The 22,937-nt window shown below is 40.3% G+C and overlaps 1 protein-coding gene across 4 annotated transcripts in view; it reads left to right on the forward strand.

Annotated features, from left to right (window-relative positions):
- Nucleotides 1-22,937, forward strand: part of QSER1 (glutamine and serine rich 1) — a 73,707-nt gene that overhangs the window by 21,149 nt on the left and 29,621 nt on the right. For 2 of the 4 annotated variants that reach the window (XM_055142175.1, XM_055142178.1), the window contains exons 2-4: nt 6,428-6,597; nt 7,092-7,253; nt 11,319-15,008. In XM_055142175.1, the coding sequence (XP_054998150.1) occupies nt 6,428-6,597; nt 7,092-7,253; nt 11,319-15,008 (4,022 nt within the window). The remainder of the gene's footprint in view (nt 1-6,427; nt 6,598-7,091; nt 7,254-11,318; nt 15,009-22,937) is intronic. The other 2 variants (XM_055142176.1, XM_055142177.1) reach the window with 1 other exon arrangement.

The following is a 22,937-nucleotide window of genomic DNA, read 5'->3' on the forward strand; positions in this document are numbered from 1 at the left end:
TATATATATATATATATATATATATACATATATATATTTCTTTTTGGGTCACACCTTGTGATGCTCAGGGGTTACTCCTGGCTCTGCACTCAGGAATCACTCCTAGTGGTGCTCAGAGGACCATATAGAATGCTTGGGATCGAACCTGGGTAGGCGTGTGCAAGGCAAACACCTTACCTACTGTACTATCACTCAGGCCCTACTTCTTATATTCTTAAGATATGTGTATTGCGATTAATGAATCTTGTTTGTTTTGTTTTGGGGCCATACCTAGTGGTGCTCAGAAGTTACTCTTGGCTGTGCACTCAGGAATCACTCCTGGCAGGTCTCAGGGGACCATATGTGGGATGCCAGGGATTGAACCTAGATTGGCCTCATGTAAGGGAAGCACCTTACCTGTACAATGTCTCTGGCCCCTAATGAATCATTATTGATATATATTATTAGTTGCAATCCATAGTTTTTTTTAAATAACCATTTTTATTGTGGTACCGTGATTTATAATACTGTCAATTATACTTTTTGTGTGTAGATTCATTGTTCCAGCATCACATCCATCATCAGAATATCTGTAAAAGTTTGTAATTTATTCATGTTTTCTTAGTGGTTGCTAAATTTCTCTTTTTTTACAGGGATGCCACTTTACACTTCTTTATCTTAGTAGGTTTTTCTTGACTGACAATTTCTTAGGTTTTCTTCTTTTTGATGACCTTCATTGTAAAGCTTGAGGAGTTCTGGCCAGCTGTTTTGCAAAACTGAAAGAGAACTAAAATATCTGGCCCCTCTATTGAAAATGGCCATTTTTGTTTTTCATGGAGTTGGGTTGTGATTTTGTTAGAGGGAAACTTATTATAATATTCATGATTTGTCACTGTTGATACTTAATCTTTAAAACTGGCTTAGGTAGTGTTCATTACATTTCTTCATTAAGTCATTTTTTCATGTATATATTCTGGGGATTGAATTAATTTACTCTTTTTTTACCATGTTCCCCCCAGCCTTTGAAATGAAGTCACTATGTGAAGTCCACGTTTAAGGAGTAGGGAGGTATGAGCTACCTTCTTAAGGACAAATCATCTTCATAAAACATTCAGAATTCTTTAAGGTGGATTTGTGTGTTTTCTTTTTACTGACTTAATAATTGTATTAGCATGGATTCAAGGATATTTTGTACTGGTTAAAATCAGTAGTACTTATTTGCAAAATGTTCCAGCTTTAGTGATTGGACACTTTTTCAGTTGGTATTTATATCCCTTTAACATGTTCCCATAAATGTAGCATTTTGGCATCTTCTTTTTGTTTATTTTTCTCTCTTTGGAAGCAGTTTAATTTTATTGCACTCCAGATGCTTTAAGCTCATCTGTCTTATTTTATATCCCAGTAGTAAAGTTAGTTATTTCTCCAGGGAGCTGTGGTTATTTTTTCTTGAACAGTGGTATTAGGAACTGAGATCTGCAACCGAGGTGCTTAAAGCTGCTGGAGTGTCATTGTTCTCGGTTGTCAGCTGATAGAATAAGGAAATTTTGTACAACAAATTGTTTCAATACAGATTGTGGTAGCTTTGATCATTTGAAAAGAAGATAAAATGGTAGGAATACTTTAAAACAACAGTTGGGTATTTTAAAACAATTTCTGTTTTAAAGAATTTCAAATCATACAAAAAAAAAAAAAACAAGTAGCAAACAATGAAGTTCACGGGCCAAAAAGATAGTCTACAGGTAGAGGTATTTGCCTTGCATCCTTCTAATCGCAGTTTGATTCCTGGGACCACATCTGGACTAGAGGTGTGGTGGGCTGGGGTTACTACAAAGGGACTTGGGGAAATCACGAAATGAAATTATGTTTCTCTTGTGTTTCTGTAGTGTTTACTGTTTGTTGAAATTCACTGCCTGTATGTATTCTAGAAAGGGTGAATTTTATTGCATGCATATTATACTTTTTAAAGAAATTAAAACTAAGAACCTTGTGAAGTAGGGACCATATACCATACACAAAAGTTATTTCAAAATTATTTGTTTACTAAATATAGAAAATACTTTCAAACAAGAAAAATCTGGGTCGCAAAGGGATAGTATAGGGGTTAAACTTTTGCCTGGTTTCTGGCTGACAGTGGTTCAGTTCCTGGCACCATGTGGTCTGCAGACATGGACAGGAGCAGCCCTTGGAGGGCTCTTGATCTGAACTGCAACCAGGGGCCCCCACACTGAAGTGCTTAGTTAGGCCAAGATTTACCTGGAGGGATCCTTTCGCCTCCTGAACACCACTTAAGAAGCCCCTCCCAGAAAAGTAAAAGAAAACTTTGGAGAATATAATAGTTGACAAAGACTTCATAGACAGAGCACTAAAAGTATTATTTTTGACATGGTAATTTAAGTTGATCAAAAATTAGAACATTGTTAGTAAACTCAGAAACAAAGAATAGAATGGATGCCAGAAGCAGGAGGTAGAACGCAAGGAGTTCAATAGATTAAAAAAAAAAAAGTTCCAATTATAAGATGGTTTAAAAAGTTGAACCATTCTTTGCATTTGGGAGCCTGAGTTCAGTTCTTACCACCACCTGGTGCTCTGAGCACTGCCAGGCAGGTGTGGCCTCAAGATAAAAAGTAATGCTTCGTTTAAATAAAATGAATGAGTTCTTGAGAGATTTAACATTTAGTGCCCATAATCATCAACACTGTTTTGGATACTTCAAAATTTGTTAGGTAGAATTTATTTTAATTGTCTTTCAGGATTAAAAATAATTAAAAATTTGTATTTAAAAACAGTAGGAAAACAAAGAAAGACAAGACATTAGGAAAAGCATTTATAACAGATATCTGGCCAAAATGCAAATGCAGAATATATATTTTTTAAATACTTAGAACCTAGTAAGATGTCTTTAACAACAGTTCTGTTTTGTTTTGTGGCCACATTCAGCAGTGCTCAGGGATTACTCCAGACTCTGTGCTCAGGGATCACTCCTAATGAGGTTCCAGAGATCATATGTGATGCTGGGAATTGAACCTGGGTCTACCACGTGCAAGGGAAGCGCCCTACCCACTGTACTATTTCTAAGGTCAACTTTTTTTCCTTGGTGAAATTTTGTATTTGGGGGGCACAAGAAACAGCATTTAGTCAACATTTTTTTTTTTGGCTTTTTGGGTCACACCCAGCGATGCTCAGGGGTTACTCCTGGCTTTGCACTCAGGAATTGCTCCTGGCAGTGCTTTGGGGACTATATGGGATGCCGGGGATCGAACCCGGGTCGGCCGAGTGCAAGGCAAACGCCCTACCCGCCGCGCTATCGCTCAGGCCCCAGTCAACATTTTTTAAAGGGAAAAGGTTTTGGGGCTGGAGCGATAGCACAGCGGGTAGGGCGTTTGCCTTGCACGCGGCCGACCCGGGTTCGAATCCCAGCATCCCATATGGTCCCTTGAGCACCGCCAGGGGTGATTCCTGAGTGCATGAGCCAGGAGTGACCCCTGTGCATCGCCAGGTGTGACCCCCCAAAAAAAAAAGGGGAAAAGGTTTTGAACAAACTGAACAAGAGAAGCTTAAAGAGTAGTAAAAGCATATTAAAAAAGCCGTTCAATAAGGCCAGAGTGAAGGTACAGCAGATAGGGCAATGGCTTGCTCTTGCCAGATACATATTTGGTCTCCCACACCCAGTATGATTTCCTTAACTCCTCCAGGAATTAATCCCTGAGCACAGAGCCAGGAGCATTGCTCGGTGTGAACCCACAACAACAACATCAAATCCCAAATGTTTCGGCAGAGATTAGAGAGATTGGAATGTATTATCTGTTACTTGCTGTTCATCATCATCATCATCATCATCATCATCCCATTGACCATCGAATTTCTCGAGTGGTCTCAGTAACATATTTGTCCTAGCCCTGAGGAGCCTCTCTTTACTCGTCCTTTCCAATGGTACCACATTGGAGACTCTTTCAGGGTCAGGGGAATGAGACCCATCATTGTTACTGGTTTTGGCATATGAATACGCCATGGGGAGTTTGCAAGGCTCTTCCATGTGGGGAAGAAACTGTTGGTAGCTTGCCAGGTTCTCCCAGAGCGAGAAATAGGCTATAAGAGCTTACAAGAGCTTGGTTTTATAGTCTCTGGATGTTGGCCATTGGTGGGATTACAGTGCGCCGGGGGCAGTCCCTGTGTGTGGCTGCCTAGCTACTGGAAAATGGGGGATCTGGGTGGAAGAGGCCCAGACCCGATCCAAGCAGGATTCTAGGTTTCAGCCCTGGGTCCCACACATCTGGGTTCCTTTACTGGTTCCTTCATGCATGAGGCTCGTATAAACGTGTGGAGAGGGGCCTTGAGCATGGCTGTGGCTGGGCTCTGGAAGTCTTTGGCTGCGGGGGCTCTGCTCAGGGCGGGTTGGGAAACTGAAGCCCATCCCCTCCCAGGGAAGACAGCCAGGTGTGTGGGCAAGAGACTCTCTGCCTACTTGTTGTTACAGACTTAATATTACATTTCTTCATGCTTCAAGTCTAATAATGATAGAGGATGATGAATTTGCTAGGAGATAGAATAATCCTAAAAGAAGTTATTTTCAGGGTCTGGAGCAATAGCACAGTGGGTAGGGCATTTGCCTTGCACGAGGCTGACCTGGGTTTGATGCCCAGCATCCCATATGGTCCCTGAGCACCGCCCAGGGTAATTCCTGAGTGAAGAACCAGGAGTAACCCCTGTGCATCGCCGGGTGTAACCCAAAAAGCAGGGGAAAAAAAGTTATTTTCAGGTGGTTTAGTAAAGAAAAGTGTGTGTGTGTGTGTGTGTGTGTGTACACAAAGAAAGATAAGACACAAAACATTAAGCTGTTGAATTTTGAATGACAGATATGTAGATATGTGTGGGTATTTATTATACTATTCCAGTTTTTCTGGGTTTCAGATATCCAAATGGGGGCCCAAGAGATAAGATAGTGTAGGAGGTGAGCCACTTGCCTAACATGTAGTTAACCCTGATTCAAATCCCTGGCACCATTTTTGGTCAGGGTCACTCCTGAGCTAGAGCAATGAAGAGTCCCTGAGCACTATTAGATGTGGTCCCCAGTTGACCCCCTACACCCCAGTAAGGAAATAAATGTGTCTAAAATAAGAATCATAGTGGAGGGGAAATTCTTGCTCTAATAATCACTTTAAAGATTATATGAGATTTTCTTGAAGTTTTCTTTTGAGTTACTGGGAAATACTGATTATTAATTTATTTGAATTTAGGGCCAACCCAGGTTTGATCCTGGACACCAAACCCCACCAGGAGTGACACCTGAGCTCAGAGGTGGAACTAAACCCTGGACATTGCCAGGTGTGGCCCCAAAATAAATAAACACAATGCAATTTATTTGAATTGCATGGTATTTCATTTGGTAATATCAGAGGAACTGTAGAAATGACCTTGGCAAAAAGAGAGAGAAAGCAAGAAGGAAAGTGCCTTCCATAGAGGGAGATTGGGGGGAAACTGGGGGTATCGGGTGGGAGGGTGGGGGATGTGGTCAGGAAATGGGGAACATTGGTGGTGGGAGGTGTGCACTGGTGGAGGGATGGGTGCTGGATCATTGTATAACTGAAACCCAATTGTGAACAGCTTTGTAATGGCTTATGTCATGGAAATTTACCAAAAAATAATGTGTTCATGTCCAGCTCAATCAGCCTAATGAATAGCTGAAAAATTAGCAGTACTCCTACATTAAAAGAAAAAAAAAGGAAGGAGGAAGGAAGGAAGGAAGGAAGGAAGGAAGGAAGGAAGGAAGGAAGGAAGGAAGGAAGGAAGGAAGGAAGAAAAGAAAAGAAATAATCTTGGCTCTTAGAGTGATAGTCCACTCGGAAGGACACTTGCCTTGCATGAGACCAACCCGAGTTCAATCCCTGGTACCCTATACGGTCCCCTGAGCTCTGCCAAGAGTAACCCATGAGCACAGAGTCAGGAGTAAACCCTGGGTATTGCCAGGTGTGGCCCAAAAACAAAACAAAAAGAAAAAAAGAAATGATCTTGATTGGTTTCTTTCTCATACAGATGGAAATTAATTTCAAAAACAGTTGAACTATTGAGTCACTTACTAAAGTCGTACTGTAAGCCATAAGTAGAACTTAGGCAGTGAATTCAGCCCTGTTTTCCAGCATGTCAATCTTTCCAGTGTGCTATGTTACCTTTCCCAGTCATAGGACTCAGTTTGAGGGAAAGTTAGGTTATGGAGAATGCTACGTGTTGTTTTCATTCCAGTTATAGCCTGTGTATTTTCCCCATTTTGAGAGTATTATCAGACTATGTTATTTGATCTACTCATCTGTAGACCAGGTATTTTGTTAAAAAACAAAATTTTTAACAAATTTTAAAAGACTAGAAAGACTAGAAATTTTTAAAAAAAGACTAGAAACTTTTTATCATATGTTTTGGACTGTGGTTTTGGTTACTAGTTTTTATTATCCTCTAGTTTAAGCTATGAAGAAGGACATCCCTCACACTCTGAAACAGATCTCCTGCAGAGACAGACCTTTGCAGCCTCTCACCAGCTTCCTGGATATACTTCCACACCTCAGCCAACTGGTAAAGATTCTCATGTGCACTATTTGAACAGTCTTGGCACAGTTGGTCAGTCTAAAGGTTAGTTAGGTTTATTGTGTTGAGTTATGAATGTGTACAAAGTAACTGTGCTGTGGGAAATGTTAAAACGAGATGAAAAGTCTTACCTTTTTCTGAAAGGGAATATCTATTTAATCATCTGAAAGACCTTTTTCATGCATCTTTGTTGATTTCAAATCATAAGTATATTTGGTTAATACTTGATATTTTTAAATAAAAATACAGGTTCACTGAGTATTTAGTCTCAGTTTTCAGAGACTTAAAAAGGTCAGAGAGGGACCAGAGAGATAGTATAGCGGGAAAGGCACTTACCTTGCACCCACGCTGATCTGATCCCCAGCATCCCCTCCAGTGCCCCAAGCACCACCAGGAGTGAGTCTAGAGCCAGGAGTTAACCATTGAGCATTGCTGGGCATGGCCCCAAACCGGAAAAAAAAAAACACTAAAACCAGCAGAATATGATTTATGTATATGCATATATTTTACTTTGGGATATATTTTATTTTCAAATGCAGGTCTTTCTGGAATATTTGATACTAGTGTGAACGGTGCCAGCAGTAACAGTAAAGAATCTTCGGTGATGAATTTTCTCTCTGCTGTTGAATCTCGAACTGCTCAGGCTGCTTCTTCAGGAACTACTCTTTTACCACAATTCAGGGCTCCATCCTGGCAGACAGGTGATACTTGATTTTTAGAATTTTGAAGTCCTGTGAGAATAGTGAGAAAATTAAAAAATTTTATCATCTTGTTATGGTAGTGGGCAAAATGCAAATTATTTATTTTCCAGTGAACTTTAAATTGTAGTATTTTTTTCTTCCACAATTCCATGTAAACAAATTTAAGAAATTTTTACTGACAAATTCAGTTTTAGCACTGTTGTGAGAACTAACAAATTGAAGATAGATAATGATAAAATAAAGCTCTAGGTCTGGGGGTATAATTTAAAAGTCTACAGCTCAAGCCTTGAATGTGTGGAACCCAAATTTCAATTCTTTTATGGCCCAAAGCACCACCAGGCTCAGGAAGCATCATATTGTTGGGTCTGAACTTTGAACCGTCTGTTTGCTTGGCTGATCATTGCTGGGAGTAGCCCTGATTCCCTGACCATTGCTTAGGAGACAAACCTCTAGATGTGAAGTTATTAAATGACAGTGTAGTTATTTGTATACCTGACTAACGCAAAATTGAATTTTTAAAAAAATTTTAACCTTATTGAGATTTAATTGTAACATTTAAAGTATATGACATAGTAACTTGAGGTGTTTGGTTAATAAGTACATATCAGTTACATATTTATCCTTTCTGTGAGAGAACAAATTTCATATATTTTAGTGACTTCAGCCTAGTTGGTTGATATAATTAAAAAGTTCTGGGGGGCCAAAGAGATATTACAAGAAGTAAAGTAAGGCTCACCTGTCTTGATACGGATGCACTTGGATAGGGATCCCTAGTACCACATACGGTGGTTCCCTGAACAGAGCACTGGCAAGGGTCACCCCTGAGCACAAAGCCAGAAAAAGTACTTGAGCATCTCAAATGTGACCAAAAAACAATCTTAGGACTGATTTTTATCATTAGTATAAAATTGTTCTTAGTTGAACAGGTTTTTATTACTATTTAATAATGGTCACCGAGAAGCTGGAGAGATCATGTATTGGATTGCCTCCCAAACAGTCCACCCAGATTTGATCCCTCGTTTACCATGCACCAGCAGGAGTAATTCTTAAGTACCAGGACTAACTCCTGAGCATTGCTTGGTGTATTTCCCCCTCCCAAAACAATGTCATTGTAAGTTGATACTAATATATTGTGTTCTTCAATGCATTCCAAATTTTTCCCATTTTATTTTTCAGTTGTTTCTAAAACCAAATGATAAGTTTTGTAATTATTTTTTTCAAGATGAAAAAAAAATCAGTTGACAGTGCCAGGGCATAATTCCTGGTGGAGATAATAGGAGGACCATGATGGAGATTGAACCCAGGTTTTTCACATAGGGCGTGCATGAACTCGGTTTATTAATCTATAACTCTCTAACTTCAAGACTTATTATCTGTTTTAAGGAGTAAGAAATGTTATAACATTTCAGAAGACAGCATTGAGAGATAACTGTAGGGAAAAATGGCCAGAGATATTGTACAGTGGGTAGGTTACTTGCCTTGCACGTGTCTGACCCTGGTTTGATCCCTGACATCCAATGTGGCTCCCTGAACTCCTTGATTCCTGAGTGCAAAGGTGTGATTAACTCCTGAGCGCCACTGGGAATGGTCCAAGCAGATAGGGTGCTTGCTTGTCTTACAACCTGCTGACCTGGTTTTGGTTTCCTGGCACCACATGTACCCGGACCAGGATTGATCCTTGAGCACAGAGCCAGGAATAAACCAAGCACTGCTTGTGTGGCTCCAAAACAAAGCAAACTAATACCCCCAAATCTATAGAAACTTTTATTTTTAACTCAGTCCACTAATAGAGCGCCTAAGTATTTTTTTTTTTTTTGCGCCTAAGTATTCTTTAGCATTGTTTGTTCTTTTTTCCTGTTTGTGAGAAAAGAATGAACATTTTGGTGTGAAGTAGAACAATATAGAAAACTGGAGTTTTCGTCTTTCTTTCTGGGATATCTTCATTACTCTTATTTAATTCATTTTCTATTCTAGTTCCTATGAAGTGTTAGTCTTTCAGGTGTAAGTATACTTAGATATTTTCTGTCTGTAATAGTAGTACTTTTGTTTTAGTGTTTTTGGTTGTTTTTTTTGTTCTGTCTTGGACCACAGCCAGCAATGCTCAGGGATTCCTCCTGGCTCTGTACTCAAGGGATCATTCAGAGGCTTGGTTCAGAGGACCACAAAGGGTAGACCTTATGCAAGGCAAGCATCATACCTGCAGTATTATCTCTTTAGCCCTGTAATAATAAATCTTTCATGACATTACATGGAAAAAAGTAAGAGAAAATTTTTTAAAAGGTGAGGGAATCATTTCCCCCTGTTTTACCAAAATAGTTAATGTTTGTGTGTGTATGTTGGTACAAGAGATTAAATCCAGGACCTTCCACACATGTTAAGCCAGTGCTCTGCTACTGAGTCTCATCCTTGACCCTAAAATTTGTTTTTATGAAAGTACACTTAAAACAATTCAAAAATAAAATGGAAATAATTACAATAAATAATAATTATGATTATAATCTACTTTTCAGAGACAAATTAAGATTAATATTTACTTTTCTTTGATATCTTTATATAGCAAAATATACACAACTGTAATCAATGATAAATTATTAGGCTATGCCGCAATTACTTGCTCATTCTCCTTTGGATGTACACTTAGGTAATTTCTCCTTAACATTATACATAACATACACAATAATTTTGAACAAATTAAAATTTCATAAGTTGGGTCAAAGATATAGTATAGTGGAGTCGTACACTTTCCTTGCATGTGGCCGACCAAGTTCGATCCTCAGCATCCCTTATGGTCCCCTGAGGACCAGCAGGAGTAATTCTTGAGTGCAGAGCTAGGAACAAGCCCTGATCACTGCTAATTGTGGCCTCAAAACAAAAACAAAAAGTAAAATTAAAATTTCATAATTCTTTATTTTGGGGGGACACACCCTGTGGTGCTCAGGGGTCTATCTGGTGCCCCAGGGTGTCACTGTGGTGTCAGGGATCTAATCCAGGCATTCTAGCCCTTTGAGCTAGCTCTCTGGCCCTCTCATTATTTTCATGAGATTAATTTCTAGAATTAGATATACTGGATTATAAGGATAAATACGGTTTTACTTTTGTTGTATGTAATAGAATGCTTTTCTGAAATATTAACTGTATCTTCATAGTACTTCATTCATTTTTTATCAGTCTTTTATCAGTATGCACCTGCTATTGCTGGAAGTCATTCATCAGAAGTCATAACTTGAAATGTAACAGGATTTTCAACTGGGTATCTTTGGATAAAAGAAGCTCCACTGTTAACTTCACTATTATATGTATCCCATTAGATGTAGACCTTCAGTTTCCATTTTAATCTTGATTTTTTTTTTTTTTTTTTTTGCACAGGGGTTACTCCTGGCTCATGCACTCAGGAATTACTACTGGCGGTGCTTGGGGGACCATATGGGATGCTGGGATTCAAGCCCGGGTCGGCCACATGCAAGGCAAATGCCCTACCCCCATCCATTTTAATCTTAATGTTTTGTTTTTTTCATTGATATTTTGACTTTGATGTTTCAGAGTAAGTTAATATTAGAGATAAGGAAAAGTTTTAGTGGTTTCTTAATTTTCAATGAACTTTTTCTTTTTCAAATGTATTTGCATAATATAATTTGGAATAGTATATCCAATTATAGATATGAATTGGAGAAGCCTTTGTGAATGTATTAAGAAAGTGAGATGTTGGGATCCGAGCAGTAGCATAGTAGGTAGGGTTCTTCCCTTGTATGAGGCCGACTTGGGTTTGATCCCTGGTATCCCATATGATCCCCTAATCCCCACCAGAAATGATCTCTGAACTCAGAGCCAATAGTAAGCCCTGAGCACTTCTGGGTGTGACCCCCCCCATTTTTTTTTAAAAAAAAGGGAGAAAAATGAGGTGTTTTGAAATGCAATATTCAAAACTTAAGGAAAAATTTTCTGACCTTTAATAGAATTTAAACAATCTTAAGCACATAAAATCTGTATTAGTCTGTTGAGTTTTAATAAATATTTCTAATATGAAAGCATAAGCATTTGCTGTAATTGCATAAATTGTTTTCATAGGTATGCATTCTTCATCGGCAGCTGAGCTTTTTGTTACTGGACCTTTGCCAACCACTGGAACACTTCCACCTTCTGCGCTCTCTGCTTATCAGCATCCTACTACCTTTAGCAATAGAAACTTCGCTACCACCTCACCTTTGGTGCTTCCAGATTCAACTTTTAACACTACATCAAATGGAATTTTAAGTCCTCATGATCCTTTGCTGTCAATCAAGACTTCCCAGGGAACTATTCCAACTGCTTTGGCATTTGAGCGTCTGGGAAATTCTGCATTAAGTAACAGCGTACCACCTCAGTCATCGACATATCGCTCAGCTCAAGAATCTGCACCCCATCTTTTACAACCTCAATTTAGTTTGTTGCCTTCAGCACTGGGAGGAGCCCAGCAGACTCCTCAAGCCTACAATTCAACTCTCTTTAATAGTTCAACTGCGTCCATTGATAGAGCTCTTCTTCGAGAATGTAGTGTTATCAAACACCATCAGAGGCCTTCAGGTACCCAGTCTATTCAGGCACAACTGACTGGTCCACAGCATTCCTTACATAGTTATCTTCCAAATGCAAGTGTAGTTAATTTTCAGGAAACAACTAGGCAGCCATCTTTATCCTGTAGCCCAATAGGAGATTCTACTCAGGTGAGCAATGGAGGATTACAACAAAAACCCTCCCAAGTCTCTGTGGAACTTGATCAGTCTTATTCATCTGCAATTCCGTCATCAGGATATCCTCCTCATTCTACTACAGAAGTAAAGAGCTGTCCTACGAAACAACCACTAATATCTACTAAGACCCTTAAACCTCAGAGTGTAATTCCTCCTGTGCAAACACTAAGCTATTCAAAAACTTTACATAACCAGAGTTCTGTAGTATCAGGCCAAGCACAAATATATTCTACAGCGCAGCTACCAAGCCTTTTATCTGTTAGTCAGTCTCAAAATTATGGTTTAGTACAGCCACATAATGTGCCATCAATTGTTCATTCACAGGTTTATAGGTCCAGCAAAGTAGAGAAGATGCCACCTTTATATAAAACATTGACTTTTTCTGGATCATCTCAGACTTCTGAAAACCAGACACTAAATTATTCGTCTAATCAGCAAGAGGTATTATCTCCAGTTACAAATGAGAATTACCCTGCTCAAACAAGAGATCTGTCTTCAGTTAGCCAGTCTCAGAGTTATTCATCTGGTCATGCTCAGGGTTTATCACCAGTTAGCCAGACACAGGCTAGCTATTCATCTCAATCACAAGTTTTGTCAGTTGTTAGTCCTTCAGAAAGCTATGCTTCAGGGCAGTCCCTAACATTAACAGCCCCTTCTCTTTCATATTCTTCTGCCTCTCGGGCTCAGAATTTGCCAGATTCTAGCCCAACACAGAATTACATTTCCGTGCATTCTTCCCAAAATGTTCAGACTCAAGGGTCATCTCCTCCTCAATCCCAAAAGTTTTTGCCTGTTGTCCAGTCACCATCTTTTGCATCCTCTACCCATTGTCAGACTTTACAGGATAATATACCATCCCCTGATCCAAAGACCTATGCAGAAAGGAAACTTGATTCAACTGTGTACACACCTTCCAAGCAAGAAGGTGATTTTCCAATGCAAGAGTTACCGGTATTACAGCCACAAGTATCTCTTGAGTCTTCGACCCAAAGGCTTTCAGATGGGGAAATTAATACTCAAGAATCTGCTTATAAAGTGTCAAAGGCAGATGACAGATATTCCCAGAGTGTAATCAGAAGTAATTCCCGTCTTGAAGATCAAGTTGTTGGGATTGCCTTGCAGGGATCCAAAAAAGAAGAAAGCGTGGTTGGTTCAGTGACACAACTTAACCCAACAATTGGGCAAGTCAGTAATGCCGCAACCCTTGATATGAAGAAGGCAGCTAATTTAATGCAGACCCCACAAATAAGGTTGAATGCTAAAGACCTGAGCCAGCAGCATTCTCTTATTCATAAGGTACATGAGACTAAGGTCCAGGAACAGCACGATCAAATAATCAATCCCTCATCTCAGATTCAAATTCCAAATCATGCCTTAGGGCATGGCCATCAAGCAACCCTTCCCAATACACAGGTCCTTTTAGATCCTGCCTGTGATTTACAGATTCTTCAGCAGTCAATACTGCAGGCAGGTTTAGGACCAGTAAAGGCATCTCTGCAAGTACAGTGTGTTCAAAGTCCTCAACAAATAGTACATCCTTTTCTTCAAATGGATAGTCATATTCAGAGCAATGGTGATCCTTCTCAACAACAGCAGCTCCATCCTCAGAATTCTGAAATTATGAAAATGGACCTTTCAGAATCTTCAAAACCATTGCATCTAACAACAAAGGATCATTTTAGTGAAACAAATCAGCATGATTCAAAGAATCAGTTTGTGTCTCTTGGATCAATATGTTTCCCAGAGGCAATGCTTCTTGGTGATGAAAGGAATATTTTATCAAATGTAGATGATATTTTAGCTGCTACAGCAGTAGCTTGTGGGGTCACACCTTCTGATTTTAGCAAGGCAACGTCAAATGCAGCCATTCCGACTGTCGAAGATGGTGATTCTAAATCTCATTTTCAACAGCCATTAAATGTAGGACCTGTGACTTCAGATTTTAACTCCATCACTGCTGCAGTAGGCAAGCCACAGACTCTAAGTGATATTTCTTTAAATGGAAATCAGGTTACTGTAAACCTTTCACCAGTGTCTAGCCTTCAGTCAAAAATGACTCTTGATCAACAGCATGTTGAAACATCTTGTCAAAGTAGAACATCTAAAGTAATTTCTCCAGGGGTTGGATCAAGTCATGAAGTTCAGGAGACAAGTTCTGGCCCATTCAAAACAGAGTCTGCTGCCAATCAAGAATCTGAAGAGGACAACGAGGTTCCTGTTGATAGTGCGTTAAATAGTAACAGAAACCAAGAATTTGTCTCTAGTAGTAGAAGTATAAGCGGAGAGAGTGCTACATCAGAGAGCGAATTCACCTTAGGAGGCGATGACGGTGGTGGACCTGTGAACCCCTCTCGGAGCACACTTGCACTGTTGACCATGGCTCAGCCTGGGGATACAGTCGGTGGGAAGCTGGAAGAAGAAAACCAAGATTTAATGCATCTCAACCTTCAGAAGAAAAAAACGAAAGGAAAAGGGCAAACTAAAGAAGACGACAGCAGTAATCAAAAACAGCTGAAAAGACCTGCCCACCACAAACGCCAGAACCCAAGGGGAGCAGATACCTATTTCCCCTATACTCCTCCTTCCTCAGAAAGCTGCCATGAAGGTTATCAGCATCAAGAAAAAATGAGACAGAAAATCAGAGAAGTGGAGGAAAAACAGCCAGAAGTCAAGACAGGATTTATTGCCTCTTTCTTAGATTTTCTGAAGTCGGGGCCCAAGCAGCAGTTTTCCACTCTTGCTGTGCGAATGCCAAACAGGACCAGACGATCAGGGACCCAGAGTGTTCGTACATTTTGTCCCCCATCACTTCCAAAGACCTCGTCTACAGCACCCACACCTTTTGTACCTGAAACTGGAAGTAATAGCCCATCAGAAAAAGCGGATAATGAACTGAAGAACTTGGAACCTTTATCTTCATTTTCTTCTGATGAAGAAGACCCTGGAGTATGCGGTCAGGATAGTCATAAAAGCTCCTCTACCACTTTAACTTCTTCGGATGCTCCTTCCGATAAAAAGAAGAAAACAGGTAAAGTTTTATTAGAATTTAGATTTACATGTATGGTTTTTTGGGAGCATAGACTCTTTCAAGCTTTCGTGGCTTGATACAAGCTGCAAATTTTTAAGACAGTATGCATAGGTATATATCTCAGGGACTTTTTAAAAACGTTCGTTGCCTGTGAAATAAATTCTGGGTTTTTTTAGGTCAGTTAACTTCTGTTTTATGTGTGTGTGTGTGTGTGTGTGTGTGTGTGCATTTTTTTTTGAGGAATAGGGGCTCTTCTTCATGTGTACCTTACATAGTATGCTTTTCAGACCTCTAATCTGAGATGTTATGAGATGGCTTATAGATCTAAAGCATTGTGTGAGGGGGCCTTGTTCATAAACTAGCATGTTTTCTAGGCATGTTGATTTAACTGAAGAATAGTATTTTACTATTAAATAAGGTTATATTTCATCTTATGCTCTTTGTTACCAACAATAGAAAACATACAATCTAATGATGCCATTCCGACAGGTCTGACTGTTGGGGGGAAAACTCCAAATAATGATAGTGAGTTTCCTGTCGAAAATTGAATGTAATCAAAGTAAGGAAAAAGTAAAGTGAAAATCATCTGCCACACAGGCAGAGGGGGAGTGGGAGGGGGTTATGCTGAGGTTATTGGTGGTGGAACATGTGCACTAGTGAAGGGATGGGTGTTTGAGCATAGTATGACTGAGACTCAATTCTAAAAGCCCTGTAACTGTTCTCACAGTGACTCAATTAAAAAATTTAAAAAATGGTTATATTTAATTTATACTTTATATTTAATTTATAAAATATAAATTATATTTAATTTATATTTGATTAAATATGGTTATATATAATTTGTGGTTATATGCACATTAATTAAGATAAAATTGAAAACTTCCTTTCTGACTCTAGACTATATGCCCAGTTATTGGGTGTGTATTTCACTTTCCTCTGTGGTTATAGAAAATATTACCAAAGTAGATGGGTTTTGGGCACACCTGACAGTGCTCAGGGGTTACTCCTGGCTCTATTCAGTGATCAGTAATGTGGCATTCCCAAAGTAGATGATACTGTGTCATTTCTTTTCCCATGCCCCCAATACTGGAATAATCCAGGGGATAACAACCTAGGGTGGAATTGAGGGTGCTCTTTTTTTTTTTTCCATAAAGAAGGTAGATTTTCAACTGCTGAGATTCTTTTTTTTTTTCCTGAAAAGGAACTGATTCTAAACTACTATCTAAAATATAAAATTATAAACTTGTTCTATGAAATATGCTCAAAAAAGAAGTGTAAAAAAATGTTTTTGTAGCTTCCACCTCCATAGCATGACCTAGTAGGATGTTGTGGGAAATGCACGGCTGTTTTTTCTTTCGTGATGGGGGCACCCCTGGCTGTTCTCAGGGCTTACTCCTGAGTCTCTTCAGGGAATCACTCCTGATAGTGCTGGGGGCAGTATATGGTATCGGGGGTTGAATCCTGGTTGGTCGCATACAGGGCAAGCACCTCACTGGCTGCACTATCACTCTGACCATCAATACACATTTGTAGCTGCAGTGTACAACTAATGAATATTCCGGGTCCATATAGTTAGTGAAGGGCAGAGCTGGAATCTGAACTCAGGGTTTGGTTGATTTCGAGAGCTGCTAGTCCTACTGAAATCCTTTGTGTAGAGTGGTATATTTTATTGTGTGGGTTTTTTGTTATCTTTTCTTTTGATTTGAGACCACCTTCAACTATTAAAGTAATAGAGCTGATGATAGCCCAGGGACTCTGTTAACATAAATGTCAATACACTTGTAAAAAAAAAAAATCTTGTCATAGAGAGAAATAAAACCTTTTGTATCTCTGTTCTAGTGTATGAATTGAAAACCATTTTCCAGGGCCAGAGCGATAGAGAGTACAGTGGGTAAGATGCCTGCTTTGTATGCAGCCAAGCGGGTTTGATCCTCAGTTCCATATGGTCCCCTGAGTCCTGCCAGGAGTGACCACTGACTTCAGAGCCAGAAGGAACCCCTGAGCATTGTCAGGTATGGCCCAAAAGCCAAAAAAAAGAAAAAAAGAAAGGAAGAAGAAGAAAACCACTTTCCTCCAGGCAACTATTGTCATTTCGTTTTAGTTTTTTATGTGAAATGTTTTATTTAATTTAAAAAAATTTGTTTGTTTTTGGGACACACCCAGTGATGCTCAGGAGTTGCTCCTGGCTCTGCATTCAGGAATTACTCCTGGTGGTTTGGGGGACTAGGTGGAGTGCCGAGATTTGGACTGGGTTGGCCTTGTGGAAGGCAAACATCCAACCCCCGGTAATATCACTGTAGCCTGTGAAATGTTTTATTTTCTTTTTAATGTAGTTTAGTCATTTATAGTTTTTTTCTGGGGGGGGTGGTCACACCCAGCAGTGCTCAGGGGTTACTCCTGGCTCTGAACTCAGGAATGGGGCTGGGTGGTGTCCAGAATTGAACCCATGTTGGACATTTGCAAACTATCTCTCTGGGGCCCTGTCAGGCAACACTTGGTGATGCTCAGGTTTATTCCTGGCTCTGCACTCAGGAATCACTCCTGGCAGACTGGGAGATCCATGTGAGGTATCAGGGATTGAACCCTGGTCGGACACTTACAAGGCAAATGCCCTACCCACTGTATTATCACTCTGTTTTTCATTTCTTATAGATTCTTTTTTAAAAGGTCTCCCAAACAGCCGTGCGGTGCTTTGGGCCTTGCAGTGCTGGGAATTGCCTGGTCATCTCTGCTGTGCTCAGGGGCCTCCATGGCTGCACCTGGCAGTGCTTGAGGGACTATGTGAAGTCTATGTGAAGTCCCTCAAACATTGTGGGGATCAGACTGGGCATGGCCTATACAGCTATTATCTCTGGCTGTAGATACTTTTGACCACATTGAAGACTTTTCTTGCAGGGGTCAGGGAGAGATAGCTCAGTGGACAGCAGCACTTAACCTAGTTCTGATAATATGCAAATATTATCTCTCTGGCCGTGGATACTTTTGGTTCACATTGAAGAGTTTTCTTGCAGGGGTCAGAGGGAGATCACTTAGTGGACAGCAGCACTTAACCTAGTTCTGTCTAAGGTACACTTGACCTTCCTGAAGACCACTAGGTGTATCTTCCATGGCCCCCAACACTGCCAAGCCTGAGCATTGAACCTGCTAATTGGTTGCATATCACCAGGAGTAGTCTTGGGGCCTTGGAGCATTGCTGCAGAAGCCTCCCCACCAAAAAAAAAAAAGTCCTTGCATTTCTTAGTTTATGAATAGTTGTTCTGGATCCCTCCCGCCACCCCCAGTCTCTCTGAGGCATCCCCTAGATCCTGTACAATGTTGAATTTTTTTTCTCAATGTTTTCCTCCATTTGTTGAGATAACCCTGTGTTTTTGAATTACATTGATTAATTTTCAAATATATTCTAGACCTTACATGCCCAGAGTGAATCCCACTAACTATTCTTTTTTTTTCTTAATGTATCGATAGACTGATTTTTCTGTGTAGTTTGTATCTGTTTAATAGTGGATATTAGTTTCTGCTTTTTGTTATTTCTTTGTCTGGTTTTGTTTTCTGGTTATGATTATCTCATGAATGACTTAAGAAATGCTCCCTTTTCAGTTTTTACCCTTTTTCTTGGGGTGGGTGGCGGGCAGGAGACCAAAAATCACCCTGTAATGATTTGGAGTCACTTCTAGCAGTGCTCAAGGGACCAACCTGTTTCAGCTCTGTGGGCTACCTTCCCTCTCTGCTTTTCAGCCTCCTCCCCTTTCCCATCCCTCTCCTCCTCTTCCTTCTCTTCCTTTTAAACACTGGTTTACAAAGTCGGTCATGATGATTTGTTACAGGCATTCAGTATTCCAGCACTAATCCCACCACCTCTGTCACCTTCCCTCCTGTTTTCTGGCCACTCCAAATGATGCTTAGGGCCTACTCCTGATTCTTAGGAAGCACTCCTGGCAGGCTCCAGAGACTATATAGGATGCTGGGGATCAAACCTGAGTTGGCTGCATACAAGGCAAGCACCCTATCTTCTATACTGTTTCTCTGGCCCTAGCCCCTTTTCAATTTTCTGAAATAAATTGGAGAGTTGTATTTTTTTTCTACAAATGATTGGTTGCATTAGTAAACCCACTTGGACCTGCAATTTTCTTTGTCAGAAAGCTACTAGCTTATAATTCAGTTTCTTTCCCTATAAAGCCACTAAACGTTTCTCTTCTCTTTCTTCTTCGCTGTTTAGGCAGTTGGTTTCTTTGTGTTAGTTTTGTTCTCACCTTCCCTTGTTGCTCTTGTTGTTTTGATGGCTGGGGATGGTTGCACAGGCCTGACAGTTTTGAACTCACTTGGTTACGCTGCTTTCCAGGGGTTTTACTTGTTCTTTGTGGTGCCCCTTCACAATCTGGTGCCCAGTAGGGGTCTAACACTTGAATTGTAATGCTTCCCGGGGATTGCCCACTAGGCTACAGTGCTTGTTTTGTTTGTTTTTGTGTTAAGGCTACCCACCCCTGGTCGTGCTCAGGGCTTACTTCTGGCTCTATGTTCCAGGATCACTCTTAGTAGAGTTGGGATTGCCTGATGCACTACTGAGGACTGGACCAGCGTCAGCGCAAGGCAAGAGCCTTACCCGTGTACTATCTCTCTGGCTCCTTCAGTGCTTATACATCTTTAGTTGTGGTGCTGTCATGTCTGAGAGTATGCTGGAGATCACATAGTGTGTTGCATGCCAGCATGAATAGAACTAGAGGATATTATTATGCTTAGTAAAGTCAGAAAGAAAGGGATAGGTACAGAATGATTTCTCTCTTGTGTGATCATCTCTGCACTGTATACAGCAAGATAGCCAAAAAAAAAAAAAGCCAAAGGCAAAAACAACAGAAAAACTTATCCACATGATTGAGTTGGTAGATGAAGGATCGAAAGGAAGGTGCATTGTGCATTGTGGCCCTTGGGAAGAGAGTTGGGTACACTGATGTAGTGTTGGAGTTATGTGCGTGAGAAACCATCATTAACAGTATTATAAACCACAAAACCTCAATCAGTTAAAGAGGGAAAAATATACACTACAAATTAGGATGTGTCTGTGGGAGCGGGGTTATCTTCAGCATGAAACACCAGTTTTAGCACTTTTTAAGTGTTATTTTCTCCACTATTTTCTAATTTATTGTAATAATGTATGATAATTTTCCTATCTGATTTGTTTGTAGGAATTTTGTTGAATTTTCTTTTTAATGTTTTTGTCAACCTGATATTTTGGGTATTTTTTAGATGATTATACCTTCGAAAATGATGGTATTTTTTCTTTTTCAGTTTTTTTTCCCTAGGGGGAGGGGGAAACTACAGGGGGGCCTCCCAAGCAGTGCTCAAAAATTCCAGGGCTACATCCAGCTAATCTTGACTTGGTAGTTCAATGCAAGCGCAAGATACTGTACTGCATCAAGAGCTCGGGATTATCCAGGGTACTCCAAGTAATCCCAGGGTCTCCAGGGCCATATTTGGCGGTACTTGGGAGACTGTGTGGTATCAGATATTGAACTGGTGTTGCCCACATGCAAGGCATACACCTTAACTCCTGTATTGACTCTCAGCCCTTTTTTTGTTTGAATTCAGTACATACCCAGTGGTGCCAGGATTGAACTTGGGGCATCCTCATGTGTGCATTATAGCCCTGTGTCTTCAGCTCCTACTAAAACTTTCGTGCTGTTTTTGGTTTCATTTAATAATAGCAATGAGAGCAAGCATCCTGCTCTTCTCCTTGATAATGTATAGTGTTTGGTAATTTATTATTTGTTGCCAGGTTCTGGTATGTTACTGAATTAATTTTTTCATTGTTTTGGTTTTTATGATTTGTCAAAATTAGTCGTGCATACTGGATTTAGTCAGATGCTTATATAAGCTTCTTCTGAAAAATCTTTTGTCCCATATTAATGTATCACTTGACTTTGTAATGCTTATAAAAATTTTTTTTTGCTAGGGCCATTCCTGTTGTTATTCTGGGCCCAGCAGGGCAACACCCGGCAGTGCTCACTGGGCATGTTCATTTTGAGGTGCCAGGGATCTTGCTCTGGCTTCAGGCATGCCAAGTATGTACCCTGCCATTGGAGCAATCTTCTGAGACCCAGGATCTATTTCAATCTAGTGGTTCAAAAATGGCAGTCTAGTAACTATTGTCCATCTGCAGGTGTGAAATGTTGACAGTCACATTGTAAGATTTAAGTAACAACACTTTTATTTGGGACATTTCACTCCTGGAGTCATGATTGAAAAATTGCTTAATAGTGTATTTTGTCTTATTCTTTACTTCTGTGATCAGGAAGAGGTTGTTCTTTTTTTTTTTATTAGTTTATTTTTAATTAGAGAGTCATCGTGAGGGTACAGTTACAGATCCATACATCTTTGTGCTCATGTTTACCCCATACAAAGTTCGATAACCCATCCCTTCACCAGTGCCCATTCTCCACCACCAGTAAACCCAACATCCCTCCCACCCTCCCAAGTCCCATCTCCCCCCACCCCACACTGCCACTATGGCAGGGTATTCCCTTTTGTTCTCTCTCTCTGATTAGGTGCTGTGGTTTGCAATAAAGGTGTTGAGTGGCCATTGTGTTCAGTCTGGAAGAGGTTGTTCTTTTAAATGAATAGGAATAATTTTGTCTTAGGTTTGGAAAAATTTGTATCATATAACAGATTTGGTGGAATTTTCTAGGAATATCTCTAGAATCTGCTAAATTTTTTTTTGAGATCTCAGGTTTGATCTATCTAGGTTAAATCAAAAAGTAGATGAAAAGATATTTTTTTGTTTGGTTTTGGGGGTGTTTTTTTTTTTTTGCTTGTTTTGGGGGCACATGCAGCGGTTACTTCTGGCTTTGCACTTAGAAATCATTCCTGACAGGTCTGAGGGATCATATCAGATACTGAGGATTGAATCTGGATTGGTGACAAGGAATGCAAGCACCCTACCTGCTGTAGTGACTCTCCAGCCCCTAAAAAGATATTCTAAGAAATGTAAAAATCATTCCTTTGATTTTGACGTTTTTTATAAAGTCACTGTCACTGTCATCTCGTTGTTCATCGATTTGCTCAAGCAGGCACCAGTAATGTCTCCATTGTGAGACTTGCTGTTACTGTTTTTGACATATCGAATATACCACGGGTAGCTTGCCAGGCTCTGCCGTCTGGGCAGGATACTCTCGGTAGCTTACTAGGCTCTCCGAGAGGGACAGAAGAATCAAACCCGGGTCAGCCGCGTGCAAGGCATATTCCCTACCCGCTGTGCTATATCATTCCAGCCAAGAACCAGGAAGTAGACCCAATCTGTCAGCAGTCTTATTAACTGAGCGAGTGGCTGGAAAATCTTCTCACAGGGACTCGGTTTGGGGTGCACTGCCTTGCAATGCCCTGTGCAAATATCTTGCAGGGATGAAAGTAGTCTATAATAGTCTCAGAAATGTGTGGGCCAAAGCCATAGTAACAGTGGGTAGGGCATTTGCCTTGCATGCTGCTTACCTAGGTTCAATCCCTAGTACCACGTATAGTCCCCCAAACCCTGCCAGGGTGATCCCTGAGCACAGAGGCAGGAGCAAGCTCTGAGTACCACCAGGTGTGACCCCACCCCCAAAAAAGACAAAAAGTTTAGTCTCTTGTTTTTTATATTTATGGTCCTTTCTTACCCAAATGATTAGTCAAACCTAAAACATAAGTAAAATCTTAGTCTCTCGGCTCTTTGGGTCAAAGCTGGCTGTGCTCAGGGCTTACTCCAGGCCCTGTGCTTGGCAGGTCACTCCTGATGATGCTCAGGGGATTGTACAGTGGTACCAGGGATCAAGCCTGGACTTCTCAGCACATTGAGCTCTTTCTCTGGCCCCATACTTTGCTTTCTCATTTTTATTAGCAGTTATTTTTATCTACGCTCCTTGAGTTTACTTAATATATGCTTCCTGATTTCTTGAGTAAATA

The sequence above is a fragment of the Sorex araneus genome, chromosome 6 (assembly GCF_027595985.1).
Source record: "Sorex araneus isolate mSorAra2 chromosome 6, mSorAra2.pri, whole genome shotgun sequence".
NCBI lineage: Eukaryota > Metazoa > Chordata > Mammalia > Eulipotyphla > Soricidae > Sorex > Sorex araneus.